Source organism: Apus apus, chromosome 8, assembly GCF_020740795.1.
Source record: "Apus apus isolate bApuApu2 chromosome 8, bApuApu2.pri.cur, whole genome shotgun sequence".
Classification (NCBI taxonomy): Eukaryota; Metazoa; Chordata; class Aves; order Apodiformes; family Apodidae; genus Apus; species Apus apus.
In genome coordinates, this window is record NC_067289.1 from 16,765,423 (window position 1) to 16,791,788 (window position 26,366).

General features: G+C 49.7%; 2 protein-coding genes across 7 annotated transcripts; one reads left to right on the top strand and one right to left on the bottom strand.

Moving 5' to 3' along the window:
* The first annotated feature begins 1,625 nt into the window (after positions 1-1,625).
* Positions 1,626-17,929, top strand: COPS7B (COP9 signalosome subunit 7B). Of its 6 annotated transcripts, XM_051626851.1 has the most exons (9): positions 1,626-1,712; positions 2,170-2,286; positions 3,931-4,106; positions 5,300-5,375; positions 6,929-7,017; positions 7,607-7,809; positions 9,072-9,177; positions 15,548-15,622; positions 16,760-16,830. In XM_051626851.1, the coding sequence occupies exons 2-8, from the start codon at positions 2,259-2,261 to the stop codon at positions 15,581-15,583; spliced, it is 714 nt and encodes a 237-aa protein (XP_051482811.1). In that variant the 5' UTR covers positions 1,626-1,712; positions 2,170-2,258; the 3' UTR covers positions 15,584-15,622; positions 16,760-16,830. The 6 variants fall into 6 exon arrangements, with proteins under 6 accessions (XP_051482811.1, XP_051482808.1, XP_051482810.1 ...); XM_051626848.1 differs by lacking the exon at positions 15,548-15,622 and having other exon boundaries at positions 16,760-17,929; XM_051626850.1 differs by having other exon boundaries at positions 15,548-16,846.
* A 4,041-nt stretch (positions 17,930-21,970) lies between these two features.
* On the bottom strand, positions 21,971-25,542 carry NPPC (natriuretic peptide C). The gene is made up of 3 exons (XM_051626859.1): positions 25,450-25,542; positions 23,697-23,994; positions 21,971-22,397 (listed from the first exon to the last, which is right to left on the bottom strand). The coding sequence occupies exons 1-2, from the start codon at positions 25,540-25,542 to the stop codon at positions 23,710-23,712; spliced, it is 378 nt and encodes a 125-aa protein (XP_051482819.1). The 3' UTR covers positions 21,971-22,397; positions 23,697-23,709.
* Between the last annotated feature and the right edge of the window lie 824 nt (positions 25,543-26,366).

Consider the following 26,366-nt stretch of genomic DNA (forward strand, 5'->3'; position numbering starts at 1 on the left):
TAAAAGGGACCTGGACTGCAGAGTCACAAAGGGAAGAGATGGGGTGAGTCAAGAGATAACGCCACCATTAAAAGATAAAATGGATTAACATCTCCCTGCACGCAGAAAGCTGCGTGGGTGGAGCAAGAGGTTGCAAAAGCAGTTTAAAAGGCGATGAGACAGCTTGGCATCCCTGTATTCTGCTCTTAAAAAAATAAATCCATCCCAAAAGCTGAGCTTTGCTGACACTCTACTATAGACTGTAGACTGACTGGCTGGCTGCAGTTAGGAGGTATCAGGACAACCTGACTGCAGACCCTCCTGGCTGACCTAGATGGGACTAACAGCAAAAATGACCCATGGGAAGTAGCTCACAATCATATATTTCCATTTCTATTTCAGCCTGGGGTTTCAGCTTTAGCAACTATTCAGCCAAATGAGGCTGTGCACTACTTGCCCAAGGCAGCTGTTCCAGCGTGTCTGTGAGGTGATACGAACTGTGGTGCAGGGCCTGTTTAGGATGTGATTAAAGAGGTAATTCTCCCTCCCTGTGCAGATGAGAACTAAGCGTGGCTTAAATAAATTACAGAGTGGCTTGTTATAGCCCTGGCTGAGTTCCCTCCCTGCACAGGGCCTAGTGTTTTATATGCAATTTGCTGTGAAGTCCAAAGTGTCACAACAGCATCTCGATGCCTGCATCTCTGCACTTGCCTGACACCCCTGCTCTGGAAGATGTGACCCTGGGCACCCACTGTGCGTGGCTCTGAGGTGCAGGATAAGCCCTGTCAGTTTTCCTAATAGTTTCTGATTTTCCTTCCCTGAAAGCTCCCTCTTCCTGGCAGTGACAGTCCAAGGTCTGACCTTTAGGGACCAGCCGACTGGAAGCCAGAAGCACTTTGCTCTTGTCTAAAGGATTTTTAACAGGACGCTTTGATCATAGTGTGGCACAGATGAGTGTATAGACCTTGGGAACGGTATCAGCCCCCAAAACCCCTCGTTTCTACCCCCTGGAGAGTCTTTTGGCTCCTGATCTGAGTCCTGGAGGGGATCTCAGCCCCTCCAGCTCAGCCCCTTCTCCTCCACAGGCTGAGTTCCCTTTGGTTTCTAATTTGTATGGGCCATTTTTAACGGAGTTTAAAGTCACTTCTAGCACCTGGTGATCTTTCACCCCATCTCTTGGCATTTTTCTGCCTGAGGGGCTCAGCGGGCAGCCTCCCGCGGCCTGCCCCGAGTGACCCTTCTTGCCAGGACTGGCTCCTCGTCAGCTGCTCGAGCATTGCTGGATTCTTGCCATAAAATGGAAGATTTCATCCCTTCCAAAGGCTGAGGCGTATCCAAGGATCCCGAAGAGGAGCGGGACCCGCGCTGCCGTGCCCTCGGCACAAAGCCCGGCTTTACGGCGCTGGCCCTGCCCGCAGGTGGTTTTGGGGGGCAGGAAGCCCCGCGACGCTGCCTCGGCGCCCCAACGCCGCCGCAGGAGAAGCAGCAGCTTCCCTCCCTGGCCATGAACCGCTCGGGAGGTGCACGCAGCGCACCCAGCCGCGGTTGCGGGGGAAGGCGCGGGACGCGGGGCCGGGCCCGGGGGCGGAACGTTCCGCTGGCGGCCGCGCGTTCCGGGGGAAGGAGCCGCGCGCGGGACACCGGCACCGCCATCATGGCGGCGTGAGGCGCGGCGGGCAGGGCGCCGGGAGCCGCGGGGCGGGAGAGCGGGCGGAGAGGCCGTGAGCGCAGAGGTAACGGCGGGGGAGGGAGGAGCCGCCTGCCCGCCCCGCCGCGCACCCGCCCGTCCCCTCCCTCGGCCCGCGGCCCCGCGCTGCGGGCGTGCGGCTCCCCGAGCCCTGCGAGGCGGGCAGGGACCGGGGCGGCGGTGCGGGGCGAGAGGGCCCCGCGGCGGGACCCCGGGGGGATCATCCCCTGCAGCGGGACTCGGCCCGGGCGGGGGGGGGGGCGCGGCTGCCGGCTCGGCGAGGCCTGAGGGCTTTGCCGGGGGTCTGTGGGGGTGGGAGGGCCGGGGGGGCCTGGCTCCCTTCCATTTGCACTTCAGTCACTTCTCACCGGGGTAAGTCGGTCGTGGGAAGAGCAGCGAGGTGGTCCCGGTGGCACGGTTGTGCTGACACGGGACAGGAGCAGCGCAGGAGTCTGAACCTTAGCTTGGAAAATGGGGAATAATTGGTGTTCCTTTCCTGGCAGGGCATGGATGCAACCAACCAGTCTTTTGTAACCTCATGCACCAGCGTGTGCTTTGATTACCTGTGAGGGAGGACGATGGCTTGGGAACGATGAAATCTGGATTTCATTCCCAGCTTGGTCAGTGCATGCACTCTCCTGAGAAAACTGTCTGTCCTCTGTGTCTGTTCCTTACCCGTGGCAGGGAGAGCGGTGCTGATGAACCCCCAGGTGCAGAAGGAAACCACATTGACTCTTATTGCACTGCAGCAGTTTCTCAGTTGAAGCTGAGGTACTATTCCTTAGCTAGCACAAGGGGTAACGGTTTTGAGCTGAAAGAGAGGCCATTTAGATTAGATATTGGAAATAAATTCTTTACTGTGAGGGTGGTGAGACATTGGCACAGGTTGCCCAGGGAAGCTGTGGATGCCTCTTCCCTGGAAGTGTTCAAGGCTGTGTTGGATGGGGCTTGGAGCAACCTGGCCTAGTGGGAGGTGTCCCTGCTCATGGTAGGGGTGTTAGAACTAGATGATCTTTAAAGTCCTTTCCAAGTCAAACCATTCCATGATTCTGTTCAGTCAGGCTGCACGTGTTCCTCTGATGAAAGAATCCCACAGAGACACCACACTGAGAGCTGAGAAATCTTTGTGTGGACAGTGCAAAAGATCACCCGCTCAGGCTGAGGCCGTTTGTACCTGCAGGTGTCAGGGAATGGAGTCAAGTGTAATTTTAGAAGTTGACTAATAAAGGAAGCTGGCTGCGTTGCCTTCACCAGTCTGAATTTGGTTAGGCATGGCAAAACAGTGCAGACACCTGTGTGAGTGTATTACCCCCAGGAGGGCAGCAGTCCCAGTGGTCACACAGTGAGACAACTTCTCTGTGTTTGGTTTTCTTCACCAGAGTGAAGGTTTATGTACTATTACTTGTTTGTTGTCTGATGCAAACATAACACAAAAAACCCTCCTTATCTGCAGGGTTCTTTGTTTGGTGTTTGAATAATATGCTTGGGATGTTTTTTCTCAGTTGTTTGTAAACAAACTTATTTTGCTGAACTTGTTAATAAATAGTATTTTACATTTCAAAAGCAACATGTTGTACTGGGAGACAACATGCACACCAGAAATGTCAGGCAACAGCTGAAGACAAAGACCTCTCTTTACGAGGATTTAAAGAGCCTTTGTATAAAGGGGAATTTTTATCACTTAAGCTTTCCAGTTAACCCAAAACACTTTAACTGTACAAGGAGACTGGAAAGCTACTTACCAGCCACAGTTCTTTTTGCCTTTTGGGCTCAGAAAGCAGCAGGAATTATGTACACACACTCTATCTGTAGCTGATGTCAAAGGAAAAGGTATGACATACCTACAGTGGGCCAGGTCTTCACAGAGAATAAATGAGCTGCTGCTTTGAAGCTGTGTAATGAGGAAGGAGGAAGTCTTAGCTCCCCTCTAATAGACATAATCATATACATTTTTACAGTTGGTGTTATTTGACAGCATCAGTAGAAGGTAACATCTGAAAACAGCTTGGGATCTAAACTCCTTTCCCAGTAGGAGGAGTAGATCCTTTCAGGGGACAGACCAGGCAGTCTGCAGAAACTTGGCTCAAATACTGTGCAAATCGTTTTGCTCCCTAGATAAATGAGCAGTTGAATCTGCTGGGTTCCTGGTCTGCCATCTGAATGCTGAAGAAAAACCTGGCTCTGCAGGACCCATGTATTACTATGCCAGACAGAATTCAGCGGAGAAGAAAAGGTGTATTAATATCATGTTCTTTTATTGACAGGTGGAAAACCTAGAATGGCAGCAGAACAGAAACCATCCTGCAATCTTCTAGAGCAGTTTATTTTACTGGCCAAAGGTACAAGTGGCTCAGCTCTGACTGCTCTTATAAATCAAGTGCTGGAGGCTCCTGGGGTTTATGTCTTTGGAGAGCTATTGGAGTTAACAAATGTGCAGGAGGTAAGAAATTTCTAACCTAATGCCCATTCTACTCTCCCAGTATAAGGGATCCCCAGAAGTTTCCACAGACAGCCTGTGTGTGAAATTTCTGTGCCAGGTGTGACTTACCTTGGTTATGAGACGTTTGTGTATGAGATTGACAATGCTTTTGCCTGTATATATTAGATGTTAAAAAAACCAAACCAAAACACAATACAAAGGTTTGCTACCTTGAAGTGATTGCTAATACAGCAAAAGCCTGGCAGCAGCAGTTACAATTCCGAGAAGGCACCTAGTCGGCCAACAACAAAAAGCCCCCCTTTCTACTCCTTCATTGTCCTGGAAGGCATAACCTCAGTGCTCTGCAAAAGTCTCCATGAGCAGATGCTTGGTGTATCAGGCCTGGGTGGTAACCAAATCCCAACCATTTCAAACCAAGGTGGAAAGTAAGTTCCAGAGCTTTGGCTGGGAATGCCTCGCGAGCACCTCCCTCTCCTGCAATGAGGGAATCTAAGTTGAGTATCTCTGCAGCTGGGCTACAGCACGTTTGGCTTTCAAAACAGACTCTTAGATAGGCTGAAAAATGCCTCTGTGGTTATTCAGCTTCAAATCACCTTTTTTTTTTTTCCCTGGATCCATGTGCAGCAAATGGCATTAAAAAAACCCACTCAATAAAAATCACTGCTTGGTGCTGCAGTTATTCCCATGAAGTGTTTGCATGGAGAGGATTGCTGCTACTTTCAAATGCATGCAACCTAAAATATTGTAGCTTGCTTTGCTTTTAAGTTCTTGTGGCTCTGCAGGTAAGTTGTCTTGGCTTTCCCAGTAATAGCAAGGGTGCTTAACTAACTGACACCATTGCCTGCTTGACACATGATGAGAAGAGCTGGCCCTGTAGGTTGTCAGCTAAAATTAAGAGTTGCCTTTTTCTTTTACCTCCTAAGGTGCTGCACTAAGCATTTGACAGTCCAAACTGTAGTTAAGTTCTGGTGCATAGAAATGACTGGATCATCTTGATTCTGAAACTGCTGAAATTTGCTGCAGCTCAGAAGGCCTTAGAGAAGGTCCAGTTCTTTAAGATCTGCTTATAATTTCTTTTCTGGGTACTACTTGTCCTGTCTAGATTTAAAAGGTCCTCTGGAGAAGTTGCCTGCCAGTGTTGTGTTGGCTGCTATCATGTTACATGGAATTTCTTTTGTTTTCTTCCCATCCAGCTTGCCGAGGGGTCTAATGCTGCTTATTACCAGTTGCTGAACCTGTTTGCGTACGGAACGTACCCCGACTATGTAGGTAAGAGACTGATGCCTGCCTGCAGAGTTCAGACTGGGTTGCCCTTCAGAACTGTCAGAGGCAGTTCTTCTCTTTCTGTGGTACTTGGTGTAGTACAGCTCAGTGAAAGTGTCCAAGAACAGAATTTGCTTGGGAAGAGGATTGTTCCTAGGGGGTCTCTTGGTCATGTGTGCTTCTTAACTGCTAAAATTTGAAGGAAGGGACTATGCACTAGAGACTATGGTGTTTTACTGGTTTAGATTGGATTACAGCTCTGGATTGAATTGGTCTGTAGCAGTATTCATTCATGTTCACAGGCCACTTACCTCTGCAGAGTGCAATTCCAGACATCTGTTTTGAAATTTAGATGACACTGATTATGGAGGCTGCAGAAAACTTAGACAAAATTGTTCTGCATTATTTATAAGAACCTATATGGTTTATGGGATAACCTTTTATTCTATGATGGCATTGCTGAAACAAAAGAAAGCATTTCTTAGCTAGAATAAAGATTGAAATAATGACTTTTATACAGAAGGTCTATGCGTGAATCATCATAGTATCTGTCTGGATGTGCTTTTATCTCTGGTGCTTATGCTTCCATTCTGCTACAATTTAATACTTCATTTGTGGGTAGCAACCTAATCCAGACCATTACAGAATGTGACAAATAATACTGCCATGGTGCTGGCTGTCACTGTGGTGGATGAGCTGTCTAGTTCCTCCGAGGACAAGTGGCATCTTTAAGTGCAAGGTCTGGAAATTCCAGTGGCTGTGGAGCAACACGAGCCTCATGAATTCTGTGACTGATTATAGGATGTGTTTGCTGAGCATGGGTCTTGTGTCCCAGCATGTGACAGCCCAGTTCACTCTTCCTTTTCTAGTGAAGAAAGAGAAAGGGGGAAAAGTAATAAAAATGTAGAGCATTGAATGAGATGGGATGGATGGGAAACTTGAGTGGCCCTGAAACACTAATTTCCATTAAAGCAGATATTTTAAAGAGTTTCTTTGCTTTGGAAGACTGCCACTTTCCTTTCTTATTTTAAATATTCATGAGGGACATTAATATAATACAATGACAATGAGGCCATGTAAGTATCTAGATTAATAATTTCTCCTCTCTTCCTCAGCCTGGTGCTTTACACTTTCAGCCCTAAATTCTGAAGCTTTTCATAGAAACAAAATCCACTGTATTTACAACCAGATCAGCAAAGGGGAAAGATTTTATTCTGTCAGCTCATTAATGAAATAAAAATTACTTGGTGGTAGAAACAAAGCATTGACCAGCTGTTTTGGCAGAACACCATTTCTGTAGATGTGAATTACATTCTCATTCGGAAACCAGAGTTACTAAAGAAGTGGAGGAGAATGGAATTCCCAACTAGTTTTTTAAGCTTTTCTGTCTTTCCCTGGGTTTGCTAATCTGTCATCAGCAGCAGCTCTCCTTGCTCACCTGATGCCCACAGTGGCTGGAGGAGTTCAGCCTTTAGGGGTTTAGTGTAACTAGACTGAAATTTTGCAGCATGGATCGTATAATGCTTGAAGGGAAGTCCTGAATCTTTTCTGTTTAACAGCAAATAAAGATAACCTGCCTGAATTAACAGCAACTCAGAAAAACAAGCTGAAACACTTGACGATTGTAAGCCTGGCTTCCAGAATGAAGGTAAAGTACACTGTGTGTGATAGCAGTAGACTTTTTGTTTGCTTGTTTATGAAGATGGCACTGACTATGTAGTATTGGAGTGGTATTGGACTGCATGAGTACTTGCAAAAAATCCCACAACTAGGGAAGTATCTGTAATGTAGAGTATTCTGTCATGGTGCCTTTGGACCACTGACTTAGTGGACTTCTGTGGATGAGGTATGGGGGTGTCTGAGCTGCCATGCAAGTTGGTCAGTAAGGGCTGGGAGCTTTGTATGGTTTCTTTCACTGCTGGAGATGGAGAATCAGTCTTAAAAACACTGACTTCTTGTTCAGGTGAAAACTAATCAACATTTCTTAATTCCTTCTACAATGCCATTACCTGTTTTTTCTCCACAATGTACTATGTCAAAGGTTGAGGAGTTACCAGAGTTGTGTTAGAATATAACATAGACTAGTAGCAGCTGTTTGTTCTGCCACGCTCCTTCACTGCTGTGCTCGCAGGCTGAAGTGTAGGATACAACAAGTGTCTGGGCCTTGACCTTCTGAGACTTAGCTGTTCATTTTGCCTCTAGGACTGTTAACTTATCCTTGGACTTGCTGTTTTTAGTGCATTCCATATTCTGTGTTGCTGAAGGACCTGGATATGAGGAATCTGAGGGAGCTGGAAGATCTGATTATTGAAGCGGTTTATACAGATATTATCCAGGGGAAGCTGGATCAACGAAACCAGGTGCTAGAGGTGGATTTTTGTATCGGCAGAGACATTCAGAAAAAGGACATCAGCAACATTGTCAAAACACTCCAGGAATGGTGAGGCAGTCTCTCCACCTTCCTTGTATGTAGCTTGTCCTGTCTTTTTCTTATTTCTCAAAGTTTCAAGTGCTGGCTCAATTTCACCATGTTCCATTCATCAGCCTTATGGTGTAAGTAGGCACTTGGAGAGGTAGTCTATTAGACAGGCTTTTGAAGATCCCATCTAGGATTCAGTCTGTGTTGTGTACCAAGTCAGACTATACCAGGTCTTGAGATTCTGCTCTCACTGTTGATTTCGTAGGGCAGAACCGTAGCGAGGTGCTAAAAGGCCCTTTCAAACAGGCAGGCCAAATTGGACTGTGATCTTACGGTGGGAACTACTCCCCTTTCTGCTGTTACACTTGGTAACGAAAAACAGACCTGTCCGTTACTTACCAGCCTTTTTCACTGTAGTGAAAACTGCATGGGCAAATTCTAGAGAATTTCAGTTCTTTGGAGAGGATGTCTCTTCAAGTTTGAAGTTTCAGATGTCTTTGCCTTCTCTTGGCTCCTGCAAATGCAGGCTGCAGGCAGCCATATTGGGACTGTGGTACTACCTTATTGTACCTTTGCCAGGAAGCTGCTTCTCATCTTTTCATAGAATTCCCTTCCTGTCCAGAGAAATTCCCCTGTAGACTGTGGAGCCTGTGACAGGTTCTGAGCTGACTGAGAATTGCTTCCTAGTTGCTATGGTAATGCCTGCATAAGAAGTAATTTAACTGCTGGGCAAATATGCTGTCCTGAGGTGGGGGCAGGTTTTCTGCTTCTTTACTCTTAACTGCCTCAATCCTGTCTCAGTGGGAGGGCAGCTTTGAGGACCTTGTAGCATTGTTTGGAAGGTAACAATGAATTCACTGCCAATTCTTTTTCTGTCCTCTCAGTTTAAGAGTTCTGTGTTAGAGGAGTGCTCTTGTCTTTTAACACTAAACAGGCAGGGGCATTCTCTCAATTTGACTCTTTTGTTTTATTTTAAAGTTTTAATTACTTTTGAAAAACACATGTGTCCCTGTTTAAGCAGTAATTCTGATCAGAAAGGAAGTTGAAAGTGCATCAAACCTGTGCTTGCTTTTTGCTGGGCAGCTGAGAGTAAGTTGGCCTAGCTAATGAATGCTGTGAAATTCACTGACCAAACAGCAATTTTCTTGCCAGCTTTTTGGAATTCTGATCTTTAAGCAGGAAGTATAAATTTCATAATCTGAACATGACTTGTCAGATTGCCTAACTGAGCTGCTGCACAGGAGAACCCATGAGCACTGTCTGACATGGTTTGTGTCTTGCAGGTGCGATGGTTGTGAATCGGTTCTTTTGGGAATTGAGCAGCAAGTACTTAGAGCCAACCAATACAAAGAGAACCATCACCGAACGCAACAGCAGGTAGAGATGGAGGTGGGTACAAAGTAACTTCACACTGCTCTATGCCTTTTGATAAATGTTTGTTTGCAGAAGAAAATAACCTGGTAACACCTGCTTAATGGTCATGGCTCCTCTGAAACAGGCTAGCAATCATGCAAATCAGATGTGCTGGTTTGGGGTAGGAAGAAAACACATCTGCTCTCATGTGCTAGTAACACCACAAGCATCAAATTTGCCCACTCTGAGCAGGTTGGAACTTTTTAATATAAATTTGTGTAACTTTAGGCTGGGTGACTCTACTAGCTACAGTTTCCTGAGTTGATTTGTTAGGAAAAGTGTGCTTTGAACATAGAGCTTGGATGCAGTTCTGTTCCTTTTGTACAAGACGTGGTAAGAAAAAAAGACAGTTCACGTTGTTTTAAACATGAAAGTGTAGTTAACGAAAACCTCTTGAGTCTCATTGCTCTTGCAAAAAGTGCCCTCAGCAGCTTCCCTCGGGGTGTTTCCCTTGGGGTGAAGCTGAGCACTGGGGCCAGACTGGCACACTCTCCTGGGCAGCCTGACCCGGGAGCGCTCCCGCCGCCGTTGCCTTTGCTGCTCGGCAGTAGATGGCAGCACGGGCTCATGATTTTAGCCCCTGCTGATGTGCATTTACTTGTGAGAACAAATCTTGGCTAATACAGCTGTAAAGGTGAAAATGGTCCTCCCGAGACACTTGCTGAGGGTTTATTTATTGCAGAGTGCTGCATCCCTGCAGGTTTGTGTTTGCCTTTTGAAGCAGCATGTGCTTGGCGGCTTGATTGGCATACACAGTGCTATTGGTTTGCCAGATGCTTTTGGCCTGGAGTTGGCACACCTGACTCCCAAACTTGTTTTGGCCTGTGTTTTGTGTTTTTTTTGTTGGTGTTTTTGTTGTCTTTTTGTTTTAGTTTGGGGTTTTTTTATGGTTTGCTCATTGTATTTTTGGTGAGCCCTCCAGGGTTCCAGCAGACGGAATGTGGTGCCTGGTGCTGTATCCCTCCCTTTCAGGCAGAGCAGCAGAAGCACTGCTGCTGCCTCCCACTAAACCAATTTCTATTCCTCCTTGTAGCAGATACATGTGGCTAAGCCAGCCAGCTAGACCAAGTGGCATTTTTCCTTTTCAAGTGCTGTCCAAAGTAGAAGTTTGTTTCGTTCACAGTCTCCTTTGTCCATACAGCTTCTGGCCAACAGAATGGTAGGATGGCCACCTGCACCAAGGCAATAGTAGGTCCCTGTATTGTGCCTGTGTCTCTTAGGAAAAAAAATAAATACTCTAGTTATTCCATATTGGACCCAGACTGGAAATATTAACAACTCCTGGCTCTTAGTGAGGATGAAACATTGCTCAGCACTTGAGTTTATCAAAAGTATGTTTCTGATAGGAGGGTTTTGTTTTATAATCCACTCCCTATACTCCAGGGGTTTTCATTAGGTTCGTGAACAGAGTTTCTGCTGCAAGGGGAGGAAGAAGCAGGTGCTGATTCACTGTCTCTTCTTGGCCAGGTCACAAACATAAAGAAAACATTAAAAGCTACAGCCTCGTCGTCGGCACAGGAGATGGAACAGCAGCTGGTAGAGCGAGAGTGCCCTCCACACACAGAACAGAGGCAGCCCACAAAGAAGATGTCCAAAGTCAAAGGGCTGGTCTCCAGCCGTCACTAGAACATACCATCTAAATGTCATTCAGTTAGGAATGACAACAGGAGGAGCAAAAAAGGGCCTGTGTCTCCTTTTTCAGTGGGTTCTGGGCCAGTCCCTTCCAGGCTGGCAGATAAAAACCCTGTTTCAATACAGCTCCCAGTCAGCAGCACCTGGCTAAGTTACACTGTGCAGCCCCTAGTAATTTCCAGGGTGTCCCTGTTCTGGTCCTGTAAAGAGGGACTTCTAAAGAGAGGGACCTAACCAAAAGGGGCAGGGAAAAAAAAAAAAAAAATCTGTGGACAGTTTTGCTCCCTCCCAACCAGTTTCATTGCTGCTTAACCTTGAGGAAGCTGCTGTACTAAATCAGATCTTGGGAGAGTGTCTGAATCCCAGGGTTGAAGTGTGGCTACCAAAGCCAGGCTGGGAGCGAGGAAGCCATCTACACAGATCTTTTTATTTTCAGAGGGAGCACAGAAAGATTTCTAGGCCAGGAGCTGCTTTACATGGAAGTCTTCAGCCTTTCTGCTACCCCTGTCTTTTTTAAACTGGGGTGAAATTCACACTACCTCGCTCTGTGAAGATGAGATCCAGTGCTGGGCTGTTTACTTAACTGTCTGTTTACTGCCCTTACTAAGCCCTTTAATCTCTCACAGATTTAAAGCACTATTCTGCATCTCTGTGGCATCAATACAATAAGGAGGAAGCGGGCTGCTCTTTCAAGCCTTCCCCCTTGCAGGTGGTTAGGGGCATACTAGAAACTGTTCCTTCTGAATGTAATGTGACCTCCCAGAGCTGCTTGTGAGTTGTTTCCCCCATTGATACCTTCAAGGGGTAATGCATTGGCTCTTCCGTGGATGCTAGTGACAGAGATCTGCATGGAAGAAGAGCCCATTTAGCATCGTGGCAGGCTGGTGGCCCAGGACCCACTGGCAGGGGTCGCAGCAGCATCCCCTTGCTGAAGCAATGGACTTGACTAGTCTTTTCTGAATTTTGAACACTTTCAGGTTGTATTTTCCTCCCTTTGTTTTTTTTTTGTACATTGTTGTGATTCTAAAGCATTTCAGCCTTTGTTTTGTGGTTTGTTTTTTTTTATTTGTTACAAACTAACTTCAGGTGATTTGCACCTCGTTCGGCAAGGTGTGGGTTGTTTTTTTTACAGGGGAGGATGGGGTTGGCATTGGAACAGAAGGACAAAAAAGCACATCTTAGAAAAAAAAATTAAAAATGCTGATTTAATGTCAGAGTCTCGAGTCTTGGCTTTGAGGCTGCTTTAGGCTTGTAGTCCAACAGTACTTGTTCACTTGAGCATTTACTTGATTCCTGTTAGAAGGTCTGACTCATCTCCCTGATGCATCCGGAAGTCAGGGAAGAGCTCCTCACATTTTGCCAGTAGTTCATCTTTGTCCACGTTTGTGCAGAAAGTCCTGTGGCAAATCCAGTAGCTGAGCCCAGTGTCCTGAGCCTAAACATCTTTGATGCCAGATTGTGGAAGGTTCGTAGCTGTGCTCTGTCTTAGGCCAGTCGATTCCTTCCTCTATGTGTGGCAGTACTGCTTTGGAGTTTTGCCTCTGTCTTTCACTTCACTCCATGCTGTACAGAGAAGGGCTCTCCAGGAGTGAGCAGGGGAGCTGTTTAAACAGAGGACTGTGACAATGCTCCAGTCCTGCAGCCAGCTGTCACCTTTGCTTGCTTGTGCAATGCATGTGCCTTCCTCTTGCTGCTACCAGAATTCTTTGCTGGCTCTATGTTTTCAGTTCTCAGTCACAGGGCTTGTTGTGCACTTATGAAAGTAAATTCCTCTCCTTTTCTTCCCCTGCAGTGCAGGCACACCAGCTTTTAATCTTGAGAGGTAGATCTAAATACCTGCCATTCAGTTGCCTCTGGGTCAGGTCCCTTGGTTTCTAATTCTTTGCCAGCTCTCTCTCCCCCTAGAAAGGCTGGCCAAAAAATTCCCAGGGAATGATGTTAAGTGAATAAGCCCAGAGCATGAAGCCTTCCCCTGTATCTCGAGGGGACTGTTTCCCAAGAAGTGTCAGTGCTAGTTTATGTAGTAGCTTTTCCCAGTGATCAGCAAACAGCTTCTCAGGAGGTGCAAGTGGATTTTGTGTACCCAAATTAGTAGATCTGTGTGATGGAGAAGGAGTGAGTTTCTGGCTTCCTGCGTGGGCAGCTGCAGTGTGCTGGTCATCCAGTTCCTCACTTGATTTGACCAGTGAGGAGAGGTTCTCTGGTCCTCACTAGCTGTTTTCTTCCCGTTTTTAATATCAGTCCTGCAAAGAGGCAGGAGGAATACAAATGCCTTTGGAAATTGTTTTAGCTCCTCCACAAGCCAAAGTCTGCTGGGGAAATAGAGGTGAATTTGGCATCCTTGGTGTTTATTCCCTGCCAGTTACAGGAGTCACATTAGTTTGCTGAAGCTTCTTTAGTGTGTTGAAAGTTTTCGAGTTTGTTCTTAGGTTTTTGCTGTTCTCAAAACACAGCTGGGGGTGAAGATCTTATTTATACTCCAGTACACATTGCCTTTGATCAGCAAAGAAGCGAGGAAGGAAATAGCACTTTGGATAAAGAGCTGTCCCATGTTTGACAGCAAAGAGGATGGAGAAGGGAATGGGGTGTTGGGGGGAACTGAGCTGTCACATTTTAGCTTTCCTGTTGTGCCGGCGACCGTGATCTGTGCTGCAAAAGGAGGTGGGTGTCTTTGCAATGAGCCCAGTCTGAGATGAGTCATTAACAAATGACATGCACAGAGTACCTGGGGGAGGCAAACAGCTCTGCAGCAGCTGGTTAATGAATCTGGCTTGAAGGAAAGAGTTAGAAGCTATTCCAGGAATGAAGCAGAAGGCATAGTTGTTAACAGGGAAGGATGCAGGGGGTGCTGTGCTGTTTGGGAAGGGCCACAGATAAAGACTGCATTGACTCCCTGTGACTATAGGGAGGGCAGAAACTCAGAGAGCAGTTATGTGAATTAGGGGCTGATGGGGGCTGAATTGTGGACAATTTTGAGTGGGGAGTGCCTGGGGAGCTTAACTGTACTATGGGGACAAGAGGGAGGTGGAAGCAGAGGTAGATTTGATGCAAACTCCTGTGTATTGTATGTGCCTGCTGGAGGCAGCCACTGCAGCTTGTCTGAGCACTGCTGGACACTGCTCCCTGATGTGGGGAGAGCACCCTGCCCTGCTTTGTTTATGGCAGCAATGGGCTACTCCAGCTGCAGCTCACTTCAGGATTGCAGCAGGACAGAGTTTGAGCTATTGAACTTCTGTTTGACTCCTCTACCCGGAGGGAGACAAAGTAATGGAGCTGCCTTCCCTCTGCTCTTCAGGGCTTTATTGTCTAGCTTCATGTTCTGTGACTCCACTAGTACTAGTGCTTGTTTAATATGGAATTGGGCACTGAGCTGGAAAATGGAAGAGAAGATCTCAACTGATTGCAGTGCTGGTAGACTGCCCTAGTCCTAAAGCTGTGCCTCATGCTAACAAATGTTGCTGGCATTCCTGCTGTGACTCAGTGGATACCAGATAACATCAGGCAATTCTGGAAAATGATAAAGCAGTGCTGGTGTCAATCTTTTTAACAGAAGAAAAAAAAAAAGTTTTGTCTCGAAATCTATTTCTTCTACATCCCTCCTCACCTTCTTAGAGAAGTTGAATGCCAGCATAGCCTTCTGTTGAGAGCAGAAGGGAAAATCAGTGATGCTGACAGACTCTTCTGTGTTCAATTTGAGACCCACCCTGCAATCAGTCTTGTGAAGACTTCTGAAAGCCCATGGGTGCTCGTGGAGCTGCTCGCAGGTCTCTCTCCATGGATCATGTACAGGAGTAGAACCTGCACAGCTGTTCTCCAGAGTGAAGCTGGGGAAAGCGAAGCTTTTGTTCCCATAGAAGTGGCTGGTGGTGAGACGTGGCCATCATCCCACCAACCCTGCAAAGTGAATTTTGCTGAACAGCTTTATGTTCCTGGAAGAACAGAACATGACACAGAACCCAGTGGATGGTTTTGTTTCTGGTGTTCTGCTTATCCAGTGAAGGGAAAATGCGTTGGTCCACCTGGACAAAAAGGAAGTTGGATTTACTGATTGCAGGGGAGGCAGAGGGCAAGTGCCATCAACTTTGGTAGCTGTATTAGAATGTTACAAATCATGTGGGTAAACAAGACTTTTCCTAAACTTTCGGTTCTGTGTAGGTTTATACGAGTGCATCTAAACTGTTCAGAGAGACCTCAATTTTGGGAACCACTTAAAGCCCACCTGCTGCTGGGGTAACAGTCACAGCTCATGCATTTGTTGGGCTGTTGGTGCTGCTGTTCCTTCAGTGTCTGAGTCTATTGCAGACTTTGCAATGGAGAGAAACAACATTCTTTATTGTTCTGAATGATGGAGAAATGGAAAAATTAACCTGCCCCAAAAGTATGCAGACCCAGCTAGCCAGATCTCTGGCATCTATTCCCATCAAAAGTTGTCTGTTGGTCCCCTGTTCCCCCCACCCCTTGCCAAAGTCCTTTATAGCATCTGACCTAATGTAAGGGAACCAAAGCCTGAATCTGTCTAGTTTATATTTGTGTAATCTGTGAGAGAGTAACCCAGGGGCATCAAAAAAGGTAAATTAAAGTTTAGAGTGAACTCAGTTCCTTCTAGTAACCTCAACCTTGTATTTTTATTACAGAATTTTAACTTGACAGTCTGGTTTAATTTCTCAGCAGAGTTTTAAGAAATATGTTGTTTTTTCACTGCTCCCTGGCAAAGGTTGGTGTCTCTCAGGGACTGTTGACATTTTGCTGATGTTTCATCAATTTTGGCCCTACCACAGATCTACCAGAGGTAAGTGAAGCCAGAGAAATGTACTGTAAAGACAGTGCATATTTACCCCCAAGTCTAGGCTGCACCCTACTTCTTAGTGGCACTGTGGTGGTACCCCCAGCTCTGATTAGTGAACAAGGCAAAGAATTAGGCAGAGGCACGTTTTGTTCCCTGTCTCCAAACACACAGACACACACACTTCTTTTGCCCACAGTGTGTAGACCTCACAAGATACCATGAATGTATTTGCTATAGGTTGCAATTTGCATGAGTGTGATAGCTGTGACCATGGCTTTTTCTTGGCAAGAAGAAAAGATGTCTCCACTCTAGTGAATGAGGAGAGGAGCCGAGGGCTGGAGCACCTCTCCTGTGAGTATGGGCTGAGAGAGTTGGGGTTGTTCAGCCTGGGGAAGAGAAGGCTCCAGGGAGACCTTATAGTGGCCTTCCAGTACCTGAAGGAGGCCTCTGGGAAAGCTGGGCAGGGACAAGGGCATGTAGTGATAGGACAACAGGGAATGGTTTCAAGCTGAAAGATGATAGATTTAGATTAGATATTAGGAAGAAATTATTTGCTGTGAGGGTGATGAGAGGGGCAGGGGCGTTGGAACTGGATGATCTTTAAGGTCCCTTCCAACCAAAACCATTCTATGATTATGTGAACATGCACACTGGAAATTCTAGGTAGTAATGGGATGCCATAGGGTATTTTGAAAGTCCTTAGAAGTGTGTTTCCTCAGCATGAAATAATTTATGCCAGTAGTCCTCACTTGGTGTAGTTTTTGTAGTAGGTAGGACACTCATCCACAGCTCCAGGCATCCTATAGAGGCTTGTGAACCTTGGTATCATTAGGGCATTTTGTTAAATGCTCATGCACACACAATATCTCTGTGTTTCCAGAAGAGATGATTGTGGTGGGTAAGTGAAGCATCACACCATCAGAGATCAGCCTTTTTGTGATTATTTTGAGTTTCTCTGCAGGATTGTATCATCATGTGTGTGAAATTTGGAAGTAGTGCTGTCTAGCCCTCTGGACTTTCCTGAAGGTGCTGTTTATCTCACCAGCCCTAATGTTTCAGTTGCTGTCTCACGATCAGCACAGTCCTAAGGCTGCCTTGCACTGATGCAGTAAGTAACGTGTTTCATTGTCACCTTCACAGCTGTTAGAGAGCACCAGTTTCTACAGGATCACCTGCCAGCTGTGGTGCTATTCCTTTTACATCACGACTGTGAGATGACAACTCTCCTTGCTGGCAGACAAGCCAGGTGGGTCGGCATTGCTCCTCAGAGCTCTTCTGCATCTAGGGAGGTGTAGGCTGTTGCCTGATTTAGCACCATGGAAGTCAAGGACAAAGTGTTATAAATAAGGGGCAACATGCAGAGCTGTGTCCTATCCCAGCTCTGCTACTGCTGCAGAAAGCAACCTGGGGCAAATTAACTCTTTGGCAGCTGCATTTCCCAGGGCAGCCTCTCTCTGTGTGCTGACTTTGTGACAGAGGTTTGGAAAGTGCTTTGGTCTCCTGGCTGGGCAAAGGTTCAATGCTCATGGCATTGAATGAGCTGCTTGCGTCTGGGAAGGGGGGGAATCTTACAGCCTTTTAAGCTTTTCTTGAAGTCATCTTCCTCCAGTGTACCATACCCGTCTTTTCCCCTAATGCAAATAAGGTGGTCCACCATGGGAATATCGGCTTGGAGTGTTATGGGTAATATGCCAGGTTAATTATGGAGGGGACAGGAAAAATAGCCTGTACTGATTTCAACAATATCAAAGCCATGCTACCTAATGATTTTCCTATTAGTTCTTTTCCCAGCCTGCCAGAGTCACTGCAGAAGTGTCATTTACAAAGACAGTTTGCAACTCATTACCCTGGATTTTCAGTGTAGTTCTGCTCTGGAGAGCGTGGGCTTTTGCTGTGTGCCCCAACCTAATGAATTGCCTGATGGGGTTAGTGCTGCCATCCCTCCTGACAGGGTTAGTTGCTGACTGACAAGAAGGGGCCAAGATTCAATTCGCTTCTTGTTTTTGACGCACTTGTGTCAAGTGCAGGCTCCCTCTGGAAGCTGCCCTGTGATCCCTTCCCTTTGTTTTCCTGCATTCGGAGAGAAGCAGCCCATGCTTGGAGAAGTCCTGGAGAAAGTGGCAGGGGCATGTGTGCTGCTGCCCCCGGCAGTCCCTGCTCAATGCCTCTAGTCCCTTTCCAGCTGGAAAATTCCACTGCTCTCCAGCTCTGAGGCTCTGGGTTTTTCTTTTTCTTTGTTGGTTTGGGATTTGCTGTCACCTGAGCTGGGCTTTGTAACCCTTTGGCAATAAATACCTTGAAAAAGCTGTATTAATGGTACCAAGGAAGAACATGTAATGGGGGCTGGGGGAACCAAAGTGATTTCCCACATGTTGGAAGGCAACTGTGTCCCTCTTGTGAGAGCTCCAAGATCTGCTCTTGCCTGTTTGGGCTTTGCAGGGCACTTGTACAACAGTGCTGGAGAAAAGTCTTGTCCTTTTTCACTGGAGAGCAGTGTTTTTTCAGGCTGGGGGCCTATGGCTCCTCTCGTGCTGGGGATAGCTCTGGGAGAGTGGAAATTGAGGCTGTTCCTATGTTATGTCACAAGCTCTCCTTCTTAGAAGCTGAATGTGGCTACTACTGGTTCAGCTGGTAGAGCAGGAAACATGTAGCTCCTTTGGGTGCCTGTTTGACCTGAGTGTGGACAGAGGAGCTTGGGACTCACCACCCTCACTTCCAAGTGTGTGTATCCACCTTTGCTAAATGCCATTCTCTGACCACTGTTGAGACGTCAGATGTCACCACCCTGAGGCTGCAGCTTGCATCCAGAACAGCTCTTGCTGTTCATTTATACTGTGTCTGGACTGGGATGTGGCAAGGGCATTTTCCAGTGCTGGCCTTGGATCCTTTTACTGGATGTCATGAGGATCTGACCTAGCTGGCCCCCAAGGGAGGCAGTGATGTGAGATCAATTTGTTTCTGCTGCATGTGGGGCCTCCTCCCCTCTTATTAGATTCCTGTGGCCCCTCTCTTTCCAGCTGGCCTTGTTTCCTACTGAGTCCCTGTCAGAGAGACCCAACTGTGGCCTTGTCAGTTTCTTTCTGTGCTCTGATGAGCCTTTTCTGTTTCCCATTCTGGCCTGTCCACCAAACTGGGGAAGGTGCTGGTCAGCGCTCTGAAAACTGACACCTGCCCATCGACCCACCCATCTGGCTGTGCCCTGTGGGTGCTAAGGTTGAGTGGATCTGAAAGTTTTCCCAAGTGCTCTTTCACCCCTGAATGCTGCTTTCTCTCTTGCACATTAGCCCACACCCCCACATGGGCACGATGTTCCTGTCCTGCAGGTGGGAAACCAGCATGCTGAGGGACAAGGTGACTTATCCCTGGTCAGAGCAGAAGCAGCAAAGCGAGGAGCCAAGCTGTTATCCCCTCTCTGCACAGGGAGCTCTTGCTCTGATCCCTTTCCTTCTGCCAAACTAATGTCCTTTTGCAATGCAGCTTTGTCCTTCTTCTTGGACTTGTTCTTTTCCAGGAAGCCCACTGGATGGAAGGAACCCATGCTGTGGGGCTGCACTTTTCCCCTCAGACTATGCTGCAGAGGAGAAATGGGAATCCAGACTACATGCAACCCCAGGCTATGATCTCTGGGGTCTCCCCCAGCCTGAGCTCAGGTTGTGCCCCACATAGGGGATCAAATTTTGGGGACTGAATTCCTGAGACCAAGTTCCCTCTGCTCTGTTGAGGAGAGGCCCTCTGTCACCAGGCAGATGGTTTCATCCCAGTTCTGGCTTTGCAGTGAAAAGTCAAAGCTGGGAGGGGAACTGGCCCCACCTTGGTCCCAGCCTGGTGGTCTGTTGTGGTCACTACTCTGGATTTGTGCTCATAGACCAGGACCTGAGGAGGATCTGTGGTAACATCTCTTTACACCTCTGTTCAGACCTGGTGTGCAAGGCCTGGGCAGTAAGTGATTCCTTATTGCCCCTTAGGTTTGCTGGGTGACAGTGGACAGTCCTCTCTGATGGACATCCCTTTAGGACCTCCTGGCACAGCCCCTCCTTCCCTCTAAAGATGTGCAGAGCTGGTAGAGTAACTTTCCCAGATGCTGTATTTGCCTTACAGAGCTCTGACAGCAGATGGTCATTACAGACATCTCAGGAGGGCATCTCTGGAGGATTCTCACTGACCCTGAGGCAGGGCACCAAGCATACTAACAGCCCATCCTCCTTCTTTCCCATCCAACCTCCCAGGGTCTTGATTTTGTTCCCCATAGGCACCGTCTTAACATGCTCCATCAGCGGCCGCTCACCATCCAGCTGGACTCTTTGGGCACCACGAGGTGGGTACCTGTCTCTGACAGAGGCTTTGCTTCGGACAAGGCTACAAATGTCACGTGCACAGTCCTAACCTCATGATTGAGCTGCTGGGTGTCTGGATGAATCCTCTCACTCTTTAAACCTAATGTTCTCAAATAGCTGGGGAGAGTCTGGCTGGAGGTTTCTATGGTTTCCCAGTGGTTGCTAAGGAAAAAAGATCTCTCTGCCTCTAGATCTGGGTGACTTTCTTTTTGCCCTGTCCTAGGCACTGGAGCCCAGCAGAACATAATGCTTGTTGTTTTCCAGCCCACTACAATGGTCAGGGCATAATTTGTGACTCCTGTCACGGCTGGGCTGGGTGCCTGCCACGCTTTTTTTTCTAAGGCTTCTTTGAAGAATGAGACCAAAGAGCCTTCATGGAGGAGTTTGTGTTTTTGCTGCACTCCCCACCCCCTCGCTCACTGTTCCCTTTGGAGCTCCCGAGTAATTTTAAGGATTTATTTCATACACTTTACATAGCAAGAAGCTGTGGCAACAGGTGTGGCCGTGAATCCTTACCACGCAGCCCTCAGTACATTTTGCTCTGTCTGTGTATTGTCCCAGGCACAGTTAAATAAATCTCTGCTGGAGGAAGGGACTTTACAGCTTAGGAGCAAAGGTTTGGTGAATGGGACTATCAACAAGATACTTAGAGAGCTGCTGGATCCTAGAATAACTGCACCTCCAGCTCAAAGACGTTCCCAGGAGCACAGCCAGGGGCCAGATCCAGTGAGGTCTCTGTTGCTGTTGGCAGGGCCCATGTCTCCATTTGTGGCCCAGTGATGCAGCTATAGTTCTGGGATGAAATTTGGACCCAAACCTGCAGCCTGGAAGAGGTTAAAATGCATCTAGGCCAAACACTGTTCTCGTTGCGCTGCTGTTGCTCCAGGTCTGGGCTCTTGAATATGGTGGGCTTATTTCTACAGGTGCCCTTCAGGATCTGGGTATAGATGAGTTGCCCAAGGGTGTGTGCTCTCGCAGGGAGCTCCACTGGGTTCTGCAGAGGCTTGCAGCTGCACACAGCACCAGACAGGATGAGGTCTGGTGGAGCATCACTGGACTGGGCACACATTTATTTTTGCATATGGGAGTGTTCTGGTTTGGCTGGGATGGAGTTAATTTTCTTCTCTATGGGGTGAAGTTTTGGATTAGTGCTGTTGACAGTAGAGGGATGTTTTAGTTATTGCTGAGCAGAACTTACAGAGTCAGGGCTTTTTCTGCTCCTCATACCACCTCTCCAGTGAGTAGGCTGGGGGTGCACAAAAAGTTGGGAGGGGACACAGCTGGGACAGCTGATCCCAACTGACTAAAGGGATATGCCACACCATATGATGTCCTGCTCAGCATATAAAGCTGAGGGAAAAAGAAAGAGGGGAGGACGCACACAGAGTGATGGTGTTTGTCTTCCCAAGGGATCATTACACACGATGGAGCCCTGCTTTCCTGGACATGGCATGTTGATGAGAGGGTTCCAATTGGCAGGCCATCTCAGGTTCAGCCATCTCCAGGAAAGCAGGGCTCCATAATTTCAAATACCATCACTCTAAATGTCCCCCCTCTTCCCCCAGCTTTATATGCTGAGCAGGATGTCATATGGTGTGGAATATCCCCTTGGTCAGTTGGGGTCAGCTGTCCCAGCTGTGTCCCCTCCCAACCTCTGGTGCACCCCCAGCCTGCTTGCTGGCAGATCCGTGTAAGGAGCAGAAAAAGCCTCCACTCTGTGGAAGCCCTGCTCAGCAGTAACTAAAACATATCTCTACTATCAACACTGTTTCCAGCACAAATTCAAAACTTTGCCCTGTACCAGCGACTAAGAAGAAAATTAACTCTATCTCAGCCAAAACCGGCACAGGGATCAAAGCTTAAAATATCAGCTGGCCTTTCTCTCACTCCTGACTTTTCTAAAACATCCATACAATTTCTTCTTTAACTGTTAAAATCAAGCAATCTGACGTTTAAATTGTATGTGAATTTGACAAATAAAGACAGGTTACAAAATGCCACATGGAATGATTTTTTTTTTAAGTTTTTCAACTACTTAGGACAAAAATGTTACAATGCCTGACTTCATTTAGTTACATAAATAATTTTTTTTATAAATATCTCTTTATAAACAATATATAAATAGCTTTACAACATAAATACATTTATGCATGACATGAATTTACAAACAGCAACGTTATACAGCTGGCTTCATCAGTCTCTTGGAAAAGCACTGTCCCTTGTCTTGGTGAGTGTTTGTATATATAATATATATAAGATAGAGAGCACTTTTTTTTAAAAAATAACAAAACCAAAACAGCTGGTGCCATGACTCCTCGTACCAAAAAGAAAAAGACAGCCACATCTTTTGTCCATTCCAGGGGAGATCTCTGCTCTTCTAGGCGTTGCCTGGGGGATGGCCCTGTCTGGCCACGGTAGGAGAAATGGACTATGGATTCAAAGCCCTGTGAAGAATGAGAACAAAGTGCCTGTTAGTACTTGCCATACAATACCTTATACCCATGCCAAGCAGAAACCCCTGTGAGAATAATCCTGCTGTGGGGCTAGGAGATGCTAAAGTCAACAAGCCCTCGTGCTAAAGCAGGGAAGAAGTTAATCCTTTGTTTTCTGGCTTTTTGGTGTTCAGGGGAGAGGCTGAGGGAGGCGTTGCTGCTCCTCCTGGCCCTAGGTCTAGCAGAATATTTTTTTTCCTGGTGAGAATTTAACTACAGGATGGGTATGAGCTGGCTACACTCTGTGTGTGTGTGCCCTGAGCTGGGCATTTCCATGGGAATACTGAGGAGCTGCTACATGATGGAGCAGAGCAGCAGCACCCAATCCTCTGGGCAGAGCCATGGACCATCGCTGGAATCTTGCAGGCACCCCTGTGCCCTGCTCTTCCCATTGCTCTGCAGAGCAGCAGGATGCCTGGATCTGGTCCCCTCTGTGTCCCATGATGTTGCTGCAAGGGCCAAGGCACATCTCTTTGAGCAGGGCAGTGCTGTGCCAGGGAAGAGTGGCCAGGGTTGCAGTGGACAAGGGCTTCCCCACATGTGAGTTCATCTGCGTGTGCCTGCTGGCAGGGACCAGGCCTGAGCAGTGTCACCCTCGGGGGAGCTGGCAGGGCAGGAGCTGCCGTGCTTTACCCACACAGGTCACTGCGGGGAAGTGATGCTTCTCTTGCCCACCATTCCCTAAGCACAGTGGCTGTGGAGTGCTGGGGGAAGAACTCCCACCTTCCCAGAACTTGCCTGGATGCAAAGCCTGAGCTAGGAAAGCACTATTCTTGGCTGTCACCGCAACCAGGGAACCCCTAAGGAACTCATGTATTGTTTTCCCTTTCAATTAAAAGAACTGAAGCACAGCTGAGACAGGTGCCTCCCTTACCCTCCCACCACCGGCAGGTGGGGGGTACCTGCCCTCCCAATGCCTATCCACGGGTCACCTGTGCCTCCCCAGGAAGCAACTGGGAACATACGGCTGCACAAGAGCTCCTTCTGCATCCTCCCCGGAGCCTACGGGTCTCGCTCGCACCAAGGAGAACCCAGCCTGAGCCGCCGCAGGGGCCGATCTCTGATCCCTCTGCAGAGCTGGGCAGGGCCAGCCGGGCGGCCGGGGGCTGCTGGAGGGCTGGGAGCGCAGCGAAGGCCAGCGCGGGGGTCCTCCCCTTCACCCACCACCAACGCCGGGATTCGCGGACGGCCCAGCGGGCTACCAGCCCTTCCCACCGGCGCCCCGCAGCCCCGGCCCGGCCGCGCACTCACCACCAGGGGTCTCTCAGCAGCCGAGGCCGCTCATGGCGCCGATGCGGTCCAGCTTGAGGCCGAAGCAGCCCTTGCCCAGGCCCTTCTTGTGCAGGCCCTTGTGGCGGCGGCCCGGCGGGTCCTGCAGCAGCCGCGCCCAGCCCGCCCGCGGCCGGGCCTCGGCCCGCGCCTCCCGCGCCTCCCGCGGGCCTGACCCGCCGCCGCCGCGCTCCTTCTCCCGCTCCTTCTCCCGCTCCTTCTCCCGCTCCGCCGCCGCCTCGGGCGGACCCGCCGCCGCTGCCGCCGAGCCGCGGGAGGCCTGTGGAGGGGGGACAGAGGGACAGAGGGTCAGAGAGCAGCCGCCCGCCAGAGACCGCCCCCCCAGCAGGCAGGGCTGGGGACCCGCAGCGGGGTTCGGTGCGTTCCCCCCCGCCAGCGATGCAGCCCCGAGGTGCGGCTCCGTGCGCAGCCCTCCCGCGCGGTGCAGCCTATAACCCGCGCCTGGGCCCGGGGCATCCTCCCCCGTCCCCAAATCCACGCGCCCTGCCCTGGGCCAGCGCATCCCCCTCACTTGCTCCCCGCTCCCGGCGCTGCCCTGCTCCCTGCGCGGCACCCCGCGCTCCTGCTGGGGCCACTGCCGTCAACCCTTCGAAAGCACTGGTGGTGCTGCATGCCCCTAGCTCTGCTGCTGCCACTGACACCCCCTGCTCCCCCAAATGTAAAGGGGCCTGAAAGCTGGCAGGGGACTCAGTGACCCCAGCGGGGACCCCTGCCAGCTTTCAGGCCCCTTCAGATTATGGCGGGTGGGCGGTGGTGGGGTGTGTTTCTGCCCCCCAGCCCAGCTCCGTGGTCTCACACTGCTTCTGAGCTGTCCTCTCCACACACCTGCCTTGCAGAATGTCCCCAGCAGCAGTGGCGAGATCAGGGTTCCCCTTTACTGCTGCCCCCCGCCTGGTTAATCCTCTCTGGACCCCCCCATTCCTCCAGTCTTACCCACAATTACGGGGGGCACACCCCCTTCCTTACTGCCCCCTCATCTCTAAGCCCCCTGCCTTTTTTCCTCAGAGATGCTGCCCACCAAGCCCTGGGGCTGCTCATGCCCCTTCATTTCCCTGACCCTCTCGCATCACCCCGTTCTCTGCAGCTGCATCCCAGTTCCTTACAGGGACACCCCCAGTCCTGTCCCACCGCTGTCCCGGAGCACCCCCTAGTCCATGTCTGGGCAGTGCCACCCAGTGTCGGTGGCCTCTGGTGCATCCCTCCTCCTCCAGCACCGCGGGACACCCACCTCCCTAGGACACCCCCATTTGGGGTGCCTGTTTCTCGGGGGACACCCTGGGTGCCCCTGCCTGGCCGGTTCGGGCAGCGCTGCCTGGAGGGCGCTGGCCGCGCGCTCTGCCCACCGTGCACCTGCTGCCCACCCCGCTCCCAATCTGCTTCCCTTCCCCAGTGCCTGGCACAGCGCGGGGGTCCGGTGTGACTGCTGCCCTCCCTGGACCCCATCCTGCAGTGTGCGGGGCACACAGTGTCCCTCTCCAGCCCGTGGCTTCGGGCTGATGTTCCCGGGACACGCACGCCTCGGACAGGCTGGAGAAGCACTCCAAGTGTTCAAAAAGCCCACGAAGAAGGAGAACCCCACTTCGCGCTGGCTCTGCTACCCCAAAGTCACCCCACGTCTCCCCCCCAAAGTCACCCCACGTCTCCCCCCAGCACTCTTAGGACCCTCGGCGGGATGGGGAGAGCAGGGAGAGCCGGGGGGCAGCTCCAGCCGTACCTTCTGTGGGAGCTGAGACGCCGGCTTCGCCTCCAGCCTGACGGAGAGCAGAGCGAGTAAAAGTCCACCAGCCAGCAAGGGTGAGATCTGCATCCTGCGAAGCCGAGCGAGAGAGGGATCGGGGGGGGGGGGGAAGGGGGGGGGGAGGGAGGAGGGGGGGGGCAGCGGGAAATCAAGGGAGCCCCGGGGAGAGGCCGGGACCAACGGGAGTCAAAGTTCAGAGCGGAGCCCCGAGGTCCCTCCTGCCGCCTGCGAAGTGCCGAGCTAGTGAACTTGGGCTTTCTGCTTCATTCATTTTATAACCCAACCTGCTCGGTGATGTCATCTAAACAACCAGGTCCAACCCGGCCTCCCACTCCACAATAGCAGGAATTTAAAGGGGGGGGGGGGGGGTGTCCCCACACCCCTGGCAGGAATCAATGACAGATCAGCCCGAGGCAACCAGCTCGGGGAGTTGGAGAGCGCAGAGGGAAAGCGGGGGACATTTGGCTTCATGCCCACACCCGGACTCCCCTACAAGCTGTCTGCCCTCCCCTTGCCTGGCTGTCCCACGGCCCCTCTGCTCCCCTGCCCCTTCCCCGGTGACCCCCAGCTGCAGAACACGGGTCAGCCTGGGGTAGCTGTCACAGGCTGGGGGAGGGGGTCCCTGGAGGGGGTTAAACCCACAAGACAGAACTAAGCACAAAAACCACTTTTTGTTGTTCTTCTTCTTCCCCACCCCCTCCCGGTTCCCCCCCCCCATTCAGGACTAATTCAGAACTTGTTCATCCTCCAACTTCTTTCCCAGGTCTCTCTGCTTGGCAGGAAGGGGGATACTGCCCTCCCTGGCAGAAATGCTGGGGACACAGGGGGATGTGAGGGGCAGTGGCATCTAGGTGGGTCCCTGAACTTGGAGGGGGTGACTTGCTCCCTTCCCT